The 11528-nt window shown below is 47.6% G+C and overlaps 1 protein-coding gene across 1 annotated transcript; it reads left to right on the forward strand.

Annotated features, from left to right (window-relative positions):
- The first annotated feature begins 1480 nt into the window (after positions 1–1480).
- On the forward strand, positions 1481–3729 carry LOC116545545 (tubulin beta-8 chain-like). The gene is made up of 4 exons (XM_032272092.1): positions 1481–1614; positions 1891–1999; positions 2079–2189; positions 2661–3729. Exons 1-4 carry the CDS (start codon positions 1558–1560, stop codon positions 3719–3721), a joined length of 1338 nt encoding a protein of 445 aa, XP_032127983.1. The 5' UTR covers positions 1481–1557; the 3' UTR covers positions 3722–3729.
- The last annotated feature ends 7799 nt before the right edge of the window (positions 3730–11528 follow it).

Genomic DNA, 11528 nt, shown 5'->3' on the forward strand with positions numbered 1-11528 from the left:
TTAGTCAGCACAAGTTAATCAAGTCACACACCTTGCTGGCCTCTACCTCAGCTCAAAAAGCTGAGTTAATTGAACTTACCAGAGCCCTGCAGTCAGGGAAAAATTTAAAAGTTAACATTTACACGGATTCTAAGTATGACTTTTTAGTGCTTCATGCTTATGCTATAATTTGGAATGGGTAGGGACTCCTGACCACAAAGGGCTTTTCCAGACAACATCACTCAGATTTTGAGTTTGTTAGAATGCTGCTTGGCTGCCAAAGAAAAGTGACTATAATTCATTGCAGAGGACATCAAAAGAGAGATTGACCATGTAAAAGAAAATGCCCTTGCAGATGTGATAGTCAAGGTCACTGCACTGAAGCTGATGGGCATGCTGGTCAGCATACCTGGAGCTCAGACAGAATGCTCCAAAGAAGAACAAAAATGGGCCAGGGATTGCAGTTTAGTCCAGAACCTCTCTGGCTGGCTGACTCATGGTAATACATTACTAATGCCAAGTACTAATCATAGGAAAATAGTGAAACACTTACATGATTATTTTCACCCTAGAAGGGATTCTTTGTTCCAGTTAATGTCTCATTGGTTTATGGAGATAAATCTTTTCAAGACACTAAAACAGGTTACTCTGCCCTGAGCTCTCTGCCTGAAATAACACAGCCAGCAATTTTCTCCTCCTCTAGTTTAACCTGTCCAACACTAAGAAACCTCTCCAGGTGAGGACTGAAAACTCTAAAATTAGAGTTTGCTAATGCTTACTGATACCTTCACTGGTTAGATCAAGGCTTTCCCCATCCTATCTGAAAAGTGTTTACAAGAATATATAATTCCTCAGTTTGTATCATCTAAAAGCGTTCAAAGTGACAATGGCCCATCTTTCACAGCAGGGATATCCCAACATGTATTCTCAGCTTTAGGAATCAAATATCACCTTCACTATGTGTGGAGACTGCAGTCCTCTGGAAAGGTGGAAGAACTAATTAAACTCTAAAGAAGACTCTAATGAAATCAGAGGCCTGACTATCTCTAACACACATAGCTTACTATGGGTTTGAGCTGCTCCAAAGGAAAACTTATAATTAGATCCTGTTGAGTTAACATACAGAAAGCCTTTTCTCACCACAGATCTCCTAAGAGATGACAGGACTCATCAATTAGAAAAGTATGTCATCAATCCAGGACATATGCAAAGGCACTCTGTGAATATGGAAACAAAAGTCTTCCCCTCCCACGTGGGAGGAAAATTCAGTTTCAGTTCAGCTAGGGATTTAGTCTTACTAAAGACATGGGAGGAAGTTCTTCAGCTGACCAGCTTTCCCCAATGTGGAAAGCTCCACAGCAAGGCCACCTGAGCTCTCCAATAGACATTAAACTCCAAGGGAGTCACAGGTGGGCACACCTGTGTAAAAGTAAAGCTGTTTCTTATTATGGGAGCCCAATCCAAAGCTGGGGGAGGTGGGTGCGGGGCTATTTAAGCATTGGCAGACTGCGGGCTGAGTCATTGTGTGATTACTCCTCCTTCTTGTGTTTCTCCTGCTGCCCTAGTCCTGCCTTGGCCATGAGGGAGATTGTGCTCACCCAAATCGGACAGTGCGGGAACCAGATAGGCGCAAAGGTTGGCAGCCAGGGCTCTGAGGGCCCAGCTCGGGCCTGCAGGGTGGCCAGTGAAGATGTTGGCAGTGGAAGAGGTGGTGCCTCTGCATTGCACTCCCTGGGCTCCCTGCCTAGGATGCGGCAGAGCTGGGTGGCTGGCGAGGCTGCCAGGGTGAACACCAAGGGACCCAGCGGCCTGAGGAAGGGGGGTGGAAGTGGAAGAAGGACTGGGACAACTCCAGCTTCCTGAGCTCCATGACTCAGCCCTGGCCTGTCTGGCCTCTTGCATCTCTCGCAGTTCTGGGAGGTGATCTCTGATGAACATGGCATTGACTCTGCTGGCACCTACCAAGGGGACAGTGACCTGCAGCTGGAACGCATCAATGTGTACTACAACGAGGCCAGCGGTGAGACCTCAGTCTTTCCCTGACTGCCCTCCTGAGAATACCAACCCTCTCCTCACTGATGCCCTTCCGTTCTGTTAAGGTGGCAGGTATGTGGCCCGTGCTGTGCTCGTGGATCTGGAGCCAGGCACTATGGATGCTCTGCGTTCGGGGCCCTTCGGGCAGATCTTCAGGCCAGACAACTTCGTCTTTGGTGAGCTGTGGATGAGGACTTGGGTGCACTTCCTTAGCCAGGGCAGCTCAAAGTCAGCAAGTGCCCCAAGGCCATCTCTATGGGAACGGTGGAACCAGGGCCCCTGAACACCCTCCCATCCTCTGAGTCACTCAATTTCCCTCTCCTAAATGGGCTGTGAGAGGAAGGCCCAGTTCTCTCCTCAAGGTGAGGAGCTGCTGATCCAATCTCCCTGAGGGGAGCTGAACTGGGACGGTGACTACGGCCTTCCCTGGAAACGGGCAGGAGCCACCTGCAGCAAGTCTGTTGTTAGGCTGTCTCAGGTTTGGCTCCTGATCTAGGTTCTAACAGGCAAGGCTGCTGTCCTGTAACTTCAGGGGAGAGGGTTTCATTTGCTCCACCTGCAGGGTGAAAGGTGCTTTTTGCATTGTGGTGGTGACCACGGATGACCATATACCTGGCCATCGAGTGGCTGACTGCACTACCTTACAGGTCAGTGTGGGGCCTCGAACAACTGGGCCAAGGGGTACTACACAGAAGGCGTGGAACTGATGGAGTCGGTGATGGATGTTGTGAGAAGAGAGGCTGAGAGCTGTGATTGTCTACAGGGTTTCCAGCTGACCCACTCCCTGGGTGGGGGGACTGGGTCTGGGATGGGTAGCCTTCTCATGGGCAAAATCCGGGAGGAGTACCCAGACAGGATCATAAACACATTCAGCATCCTGCCCTCGCCCAAGGTGTCGGACACTGTGGTGGAGCCCTACAATGCCACCCTCTCCGTCCACCAGCTCATAGAAAATGCAGACGAGACGTTCTGCATTGATAACGAAGCACTCTACAACATCTGTTTCAGGACCTTAAAACTGACCACACCCACCTACGGTGACCTGAATCACCTGGTGTCTGCTACCATGAGTGGGGTCACCACATGCCTGCGCTTCCCAGGCCAGCTGAATGCCGACCTGCGGAAGCTGGCCATGAACATGGTTCCATTTCCCCGGCTGCACTTCTTCATGCCTGGCTTTGCCCCGCTAACCAGCCAGGGCAGCCAGCAGTACCAGGCCCTGACCGTGGCTGAGCTCACTCAGCAACTCTTCGAAGCTAAGAATATGATGGTCACCTGTGACCCCCATCATGGCCGCTACCTAACTGGGGCTGCAGTTTTCAGAGGTCGCATGTCCATGAGGGAGGTGGATGAGCAAATGCTCAACATTCAGAATAAGAACAGCAGCTACTTTGCTGAGTGGCTTCCACACAACGTGAAAACAGCTGTCTGTGACATCCCACCCCGGGGGCTAAAAATGTCAGCCACCTTCATCAGTAACAACACAGCCATCCAAGAGCTCTTCAAACGCGTCTCCGAACAGTTCACAGCTATGTTCAGGCGCAAGGCCTTCCTGCACTGGTACACGGGCGAGGGCATGGATGAGATGGAGTTCACCGAGGCCGAGAGCAATATTAATGACCTGGTGTCAGAATACCAGCAATACCAAGATGCCACAGCTGAGGAGGAGGAGTTTGAGGAGTGTGTGGAAGAAGAGGAGGTAGCCTAGAAGCTTCCTTTTCTAGATAAACAGGGAAGCAGTGTTGATTCTTTAGTGTGTTCTGATAGCCATTGTCAGTACGCACTTCTTTGTCTTTTCATCTTCTCCTGCTGCATTTTAAAGCATTTTCATAGTAAGTAACTTGGCCTAATAAAACATCCTAATAGCATCTGGTTTCACCTCCAACTTCTTTCTATAGGCCCTCTGGGTACTGCTTCCAGATGGGCATAGTGGTCCTGCAAGGCTGCAGCTGTCTTGGGCTTCTCACATCTCAGGAACAAGCAGTCCAGTGGCTCCTGGAGGGGGGTCGGCATGGGCTGTATACATGGCAGGCAGGCTTCATGCAAACTTGTTGCTGGCCTGGGCCTTGGGCAGCTACTTGGTGGGAAACCCGTTTCTGAAGGCAAGCCTTGGTGTATCCCATTTACCGAACTTCCAGGGGACCAGCTGGGCCTGTTTCTGGAATTTCATAAGTGGTCAGTGACCCCAGTGGACAATGTCCCCAGTATATCCTCTCAGGGTAGGAATGTGGTTGGACAGTTGGCCCTGAACCAGCAATGAAGGGTGGGCAAGTAGGGTTCTAGCCACCCCCTCACCATAGCGGCCTGGGTGTGTCTGTATGGCTTCATTCTCTTAATGAGGTGGACATGGTGCATCTGGATGGGGCTAGTGAGCAGGAATTAAGCCCACCATATACTCACATGCAGTGAACCCCATATGGAAGGGGATTAGGTCCTGAAGGCTGTAGATGTGGTTGCTGGTCTGTGTGCTTGGGGTAGTCTCTCTCCAAAGGCACAGGTTGGGTTTCTGAGCAGGTCATGGGAAGATGGGTAGGTGCTCACAAGTGCTGTTTTCTCCACTGGCAACCAGTGAGGAAAAAAATGCCTACATGGAGGTCTGACCTGCCCTAGTCTGGAGGGCTGATGTTCTCTGGAAATGTGGCTAATGGGCACTCTCCTGTCTGTCCCCCACTCCAAAACTTGAGGGCAAAAATAACCCATGACTGTCAGGATGAGACTGGTGAGGGTGGCACCTTTGGGGATAGGTTCTTTAGCCCAGCAGAGTCTCTTCCCCAGTCTTCTCAGGGAGCCTGGACTTCAAGACCTGCTTTGAGGAAGCTGTCAAATGAGATGTGTGCGTGAGCTGGGTGCTGAGCAGCATGCCAGGACAGTGCTCTTCTACCTGGCTCTTGCATAACTTGTCCATGGCCTGTGTGATGACCTCTTGGTAAATCTCCCCCCACCCACATCAAACAGGCAAGACAAAGCCAGGATAGCCTGGGGGTGGGTAGACGTATGGGTTCTACCCCAGGTCCCCTGGGCATACCCACCTGCCTCAGATGTGTCCAGGAAAACAGGTGAGGCTCCCCTTTTTATTGTCTGAATGTTGGCAATGGGCTATTGGGGGCAAATGAGACCAGGCAAAGAGGATAGTACCTCATCTTGAAAGAAGTGGCTCCTGGAAGCAGCAGGGAGGTGGGAGAGGTTCCCCCATACTCCCCCAACCTGTTCTTGGAGCAGGAAAAGGGGCCTCTCTGACAGCACTCCTCAGTGGCTTTCACCCTTTGAGGGGTATCCTTGCCCAGCCTAGCCCAGGTGCACACCCACCTCAGATGACCTTGCATGGATCCAGTTGGGAAGGTTCAGCTGCAGCAACCACTGGAACCTGTTCACAGGTTCCATCTGAACCTGTTCACACCTAGTGTCTCCATCCAAGCATGGGGTCAGATGTGCCTTCCCCCTGTAGCAGTAGGGGTACAGCTGGAGTGGCAGAGGGGGCAAGTCACTGCTGCAATTCTCACCTGAGTCTAAGTAGGTGTTGGGCTTGGTACCTACATATTTCCCAATTACCTGGTTCCATCTGAGGGTTTTATGTATAGGAGTGATGCTCTTTCAGGCACCGTATCCATACGCTAGCTACAGGCTTGGGTTTCCAAAGTTTCTGGAGTCCCCCTTCCAGCCTGGCAAGCATGGCGCACAGTAGGGGAAGGACACTAAGCCTGAAGCCAGCAGTACCTGTCTCGGTATGTCCTCCACCCCTGGCAGCCCTTGGCCCCTAGCTGTTTACTTCCTTGGGTGAGAGTCAGCTTAGGATCTCAATATTCTTGTAGGACCTCAGAACAGTACATACAGGGGCCAAGGAGGGAGCAGCATCTGGAACCGGCCGCTGACCAGTGTAGTGAGGGGTCACAGGACTCAGCTTGGTCTCAGCAGGGAATTCAGGGAGGCTTGGATTTGCTGAAGCCCTAGATGAGCTTGGGCTTGGATATGGGAATGACATGGAGCAGGGGCCCTTCTGCATGCTGGAGTCTTTGAGTAGTTGTACCTTGGTGCATCCATAGGCGTTCCCCACCTGGAGTGCGGCTGTGGATGGAAGCCAGCATAGTTGTGGAGGGAAGAGGAGGCAGAGGCAGGACGAGTCTCCAGGGCAGCCCCAGCAACCAGGAAGGGACTCTGCGAGTAAGATGCAGATCCAGCCTGTGGGCCACTCAGCAGATGCTTGGCTGGCTGCAGACCACTTGACCTCTGCTCACCAGTAAATGTGGATTGCAGCAGCACTTACCTTCTGGGACTCCTGCAACTTGAAGGAACGGCATACATCATGTGCTGAGAACGCACCTGACCCAGGCAAGCTTCTCCAACAGCACCACATCAGATTAGCATCCAACCTGGATAGGACAGCATCAGATCTCCCTGTTCTTCACTGCAACTGTAATAAAAGGGAACCTCTGTCCTAGGGGTGTAAGCACAGGCGTATTTGTGCAGTGGGCACATGGCCCAGGTGCGGGAAAAGTACTTGGATACATGCTGGTTTCACTAGGAATCTGTGGCGTGGGTTTGGCCTGAACTCCTGTACCCCTGGAGGCCAGTAGCCCCCTGCATAAGACCAGGACTGGGAGGTGGGTGGATGGGCTGAGCTTTGAGGGAAGCTATTGTTGGCCTCATGGAAAGGTGGTTGTTGATGGTTCAGTTTTGCAGGGTTTATGTGATCACCCAAGGAGTGCAAATTGCCTTAAAAAAAAAAAAAAAAAAAAAAGCCAAAATTGACACACGCTCACCAGTTGAAAAAGTGAGGAATGCTGGCAGTCGTCCTCACCTGCCTTTTCCCCAGAAGTAAGTGGTGTTCAGAGGTGGATTTGGTTCCTTCTCAGCCTTTCACCTTTGCATGTAGCTGTGTGCATGTACTTAGGTATGTACATACACGTTTCCTGGCGGGGTTGCTTTTTTTATTTGGGGGAAATAACTGGTGAAACAGCCTGGCATTTGCTTACCTTGTCTTTTAGTGTGGAGTCCTTTATAGAGTGAGCATTGGGTACCTACTAGCTGGCCTCTGCCAGCTGTTTGGCTGCCCCAGTTTCTGCTCTTCACAGACATGCTAGCCACCCAGTGTGACATTCAGTGGGCTTGTTCGCAGCTAGTATGATGAGACTAGTGAGTAAGCTTGCAATTCCTTGGCAAGGAAATGGAGAGTAGGTTAAAAAAAACTTCAAATCAAAATTAATGGCAGAATAGCAAGATAAGAAGTTGGATATACTCTTCAGAGAAGTTCCTTTGTTGTGAGTGCATAGTATTCCATGGTGTATATGTGCTACATTTTCTTTTTCTTTTTTTTTTTTTTTTTTTTTTTTTTTTTGAGACGGAGTTTTGCTCTTGTTACCCAGGCTGGAGTGCAATGGCGTGATCTTGGCTCACCGCAACCTCCGCCTCCTGGGTTCAGGCAATTCTCCTGCCTCAGCCTCCTGAGTAGCTGGGATTACAGGCACGCACCACCATGCCCAGCTAATTTTTTGTATTTTTAGTAGAGACGGGGTTTCACCATGTTGACCAGGATGGTCTCGATCTCTTGACCTCGTGATCCACCCGCCCCGGCCTCCCAAAGTGCTGGGATTACAGGCTTGAGCCACCGCGCCCGGCCTGATGCTACATTTTCTTTAGCCAGTCTCTTTTACAGACTTTGCCTGAGAGTGTGGAGACCAGTACTCCCAGAGGCAAGATAACATTAGCAGTGGAAGGGTGGGGGGAGTTCCAGTGTTTAAAAAGTCCTTCTCTTACATCGATAACACTTCAGTCCACTCTTAGCTCTCCTTTTGCTTTGTCAATGAGGCCTTGGTTCCAACCATTTGCTTTCTGTGTGTAACATTTGTCCTCCAGCTGTTAGTGACAGACTTGCTTTAATAGGAAGCAAGGGGTAGGGCAGGAATTTCTCAAAACACTGTGGGTACATATCTTCTGTGCATGTGTGCAGAACTATGTGCTTGGTTTGCTCCTGAAATTTTCAAGGTGAGCCTATGATCAAAAACCAGACATAACAGTATTACATGAGTGGCCTGTGATTCTGAGTTATCTTTATGTCAGCATTCCTTTCACAAGGTATTGAAAGAAGACGTGTTTCCCTGCTTTCTACACAACCTCTGGTTAGGCATGAAGGAGAGAACCATTGATCAGAGAACTGTTAGTTTTCAAAAGGCCTCATTGCCAGTGGAAAGGGGGGAAAGAAAAAATGACCCTGCAGAAAGCAAATGCTCTGATGATTCATGCGTTACTTGCAATTTTTTTGAATAAGAACTAAAAACTAAACACTGCTTGAGGCTGGGAATTTCTCAGGGGTGGGGGGAAGGATAAAAGGTTATTTTCCTCTAAGGACACCTAATATTTTCACCACAGGGTAAAGTAATTTTCACAAGTATTATTTTATTTGCCCATTTTCATCCTCAGGCCAAATTAAACTTTACTTTTCATTTTTTAATGGAATCTGTCTTTGCTTGAGCAGTGGTTTGTAGCTCTTGCAGAGGTCCTTCATATCCCTTGTTAGTTGTAGCTCTAGGTATTTTATTCTCTGTGTAGAAACTGTGAATGGGTGTTCACTCATGATTAACTCTCTGATAGCTACTGTGGGTATATAGGAATGCTTGTGATTTTTGCACATTGATTTTGTATCCTGAGACTTTGTTGAAGTTGCTTATCAGCTTAAGGAGACTTTGTGCTGAGGCAATAGGGTCTTCTAAATGTACAATCATGTCACCTGCAAGTAGAGACAATTTGACTTCCTCTTTTCCTTTCCTTTTCAGCCCTTTATTTTTTTTTCTTGCCTGATTGCCCTGGCCAGAACTTCAATACTATGCTGAATAGGAGTGGTGAGAGAGGGCTGACAGAAGTTTTCTGAGTGACCCAGAAAGTCCTCAGTATGAGATAATGTGATGGGGTGAATCCGTTACATCTCTGCTGGAATTGCTTTCTGGAGACTGAGATGTCAGGGTTGAAATGTCACACAGGAAGTCACTGGGCTGGTAGATAACTAGAAGATGGGGAGAGTTAGCCCTGATTTTGTCCCTTGGTTCTGCCACTTACCAGTTCTGCTCTTGCTAGGGAGATTATATTAACATACTAGCACCAATAATAATCACTGAAGGTTATTACTTCTATAAAATAAGTAGTATTTGCCTCATTTTACAGAAGAGGATACAGCATCAGAAAACTTAGTTGCTTTCCCTAAGTTCCCTGGACACATTTATCACCTGAATGCAAACTCAGGCTTTATGATGCCACGCCCTGTGAGAATTCCATCACATCACCACTGTCTTCCCCAAATAGACTTGGCCATAGTTGGACACAGGAGAGGTCCATCGTTAAGGAACCATAGCCACATCAAGGAGTGGTTTGAACTCTCAGCATGCTGCCCACAAGTAAAGCTTGCATTATTCCGTTGAGTGGTTTATATAACTTAAAAAGACCCAGTGATAGTGCTTTGATGTTGACCAATAACAGCAAGAGTCTTCTGTTCTCTTTTGTCTTGTATTGGCTCTCAAATTCTGTGCTCTGATTAATAGCTGAATCTCTCATTCCTACCAAATGATTCAATTCATGTAAACAAGTATATTTGTTTGTAGCATTGCCATTACTCTAATTCTTGGTAAAAACGAGAGAACTGAGCCATCTTCTATAAGGTTATTGGAGAGATTACTGTGACAACACATTTATAGTGCTTAACACAGTGCCTGGGACAGAATAGCACCTGTTATCAGTCATAACTATTATTAGTGCCATTTTAAACTAGCTGTGCTTGCAAGTATGTCACTTGGCCTCAAACATTCATAACTAGCTGCCAATGTAACTGCAGCAACACCCAGCTCCAATGCACACAATTTCTAAAATGTCTGATGTCAGGGTTTTGGATGTAAGAATTGCTCACTTTTTTCTCTTTCTCAGAATTGGTCTCTGCTTTCTTTTCCCATGACTACTTGTATTTTTAAGATAAATTAATTTAAAAATGCAAAGCAGTCTTGCCTCATACATACCACAAGTATAAAATAATAATGCCAGACTCATCTTGGAAACCTGATCGTATCCTCTCTAAAGGCAAATATCTGTTTATTCAGGTCCAACCCTTCACTGAGAGGCAATGAGATTTAAGCTCCATGCCCATGTCTCAGGGCCTGTTCAGTCTTAGAAGAGAAGCTCCTCCCTGTGATTCCCAAGGCAGACAGTGGTGAATTAGTTCTAATGAACATGGAACAGTCAGCCCATTTGTGTCCCTGGGATGTGATCCAGGGGGTTAATCTCCCATCTCCTGGTTAATCACTTTCATGCTCAGACTGAATTAAGCCTCAGTTTTCACTTTTGATTGAATCTGTATTTGTTGACAGAAGTTTTCTTGGCAACTCAGAAAGTCCTCAGTATAAGAGTATATTATGGAGGATGCCGTGAATCCATAATGTCTCTGCTGTACTTTCTGGAGACTTTGAGATGTCAGAGTTGAAATGTCACATGAAGTCACTGGATAGGTGGATAACTGAAAAAATGGCCCCATGAAAGCATTGTTTATCCCTATTCCAAACATATCTGGTTCCTTTTGAGAGGCAATTAAGGATGGAGGAAGAAGAAGAGAGTTATTCCTGAATTTGTAACCTGGTTCTGCCACTTACCAGCTCTGCTGTTCTTGCTAGGGAGATCATGTTAAAATATTAACACCAATAACATCACTGAATGTTGTGAGTCATTTGTATCCTCACTACCCAAAATGTGGTCCTTGGGCCAGCAGCATCATTATTTCCTGGATGCTTGCAAGAAATGTAGACTCTCAGGCCGCACCCCAAATTACTTATAAATTCTGATTAAATGAAGAAGAATATGCATCTAATCAAATCCTCTGAGTAATTTGTATGCTCTGGACAGTTTGAGAAGCACTTGCAATTATCTCATTTCTTCCTCAATGATACTAAAGATACTCAGTTTGTAAATTCTATCTCCTGGTAATACTGGCCACTACCCTGCTTTACATGGAAGGAAACTGAGGCTCAGAGAGGTCAAATGGCTTGCTCAATATTACACAACCAGAAAGAGGGTTTGAAGCTAGGTTCCCACCAAAGCAGACTCTCTTGACCACTATGCAGTTGGGAGACTTAGATGCTAAGTATTTATCACTCAGCAGAGTACCTGGCCCACCATAGATGGACAATACATGCTGATAACCTTCTCTGTTACTTCTATTCTCTTTCTCTGTTCTGGTTATTGCGAGACTTCCAGATGCTCCCCTGCCATGGCATTGATGTTGGTCCACCCTAAGTAAGAGAGGCCCTAACTAAGTTCCTGGCTCCCCCTTGACTAGGGCAGTGGTTCTTGACTGTGCCTTGGAGGGAGCAATATCTGTTTTCCCTCTGGATCCTAGAGGGTATCCTAAAGGGTGTTGCCAGCCCCTCTTCTTCACTTCATCCCCACTGCAAAGAACTTGATGTTTGCTCCTGACCAAGAAGCTGGGAATGAAAGCAATCCCCTGATAGGCTGCCTGGCATTTTGTTCCCTTCCTCTTGACAGGTATC

The sequence above is a fragment of the Sapajus apella genome, unplaced genomic scaffold, assembly GCF_009761245.1.
Source record: "Sapajus apella isolate SASKATOON/1434 unplaced genomic scaffold, GSC_monkey_1.0 scaffold285, whole genome shotgun sequence".
In the NCBI taxonomy this organism is placed as follows: Eukaryota; Metazoa; Chordata; class Mammalia; order Primates; family Cebidae; genus Sapajus; species Sapajus apella.

Excerpts from the sequence above, each read along its gene's own strand:
- LOC116545545 (XM_032272092.1), top strand. The coding sequence starts at position 1,558 with ATGAGGGAGATTGTGCTCACCCAAATCGGACAGTGCGGGAACCAGATA. Across the intron at positions 1,615-1,890 it reads GGAACCAGATAGGCGCAAAG|TTCTGGGAGGTGATCTCTGA; the intron begins GTTGGCAGCCAG and ends CATCTCTCGCAG. Across the intron at positions 2,190-2,660 it reads GCCAGACAACTTCGTCTTTG|GTCAGTGTGGGGCCTCGAAC; the intron begins GTGAGCTGTGGA and ends ACTACCTTACAG.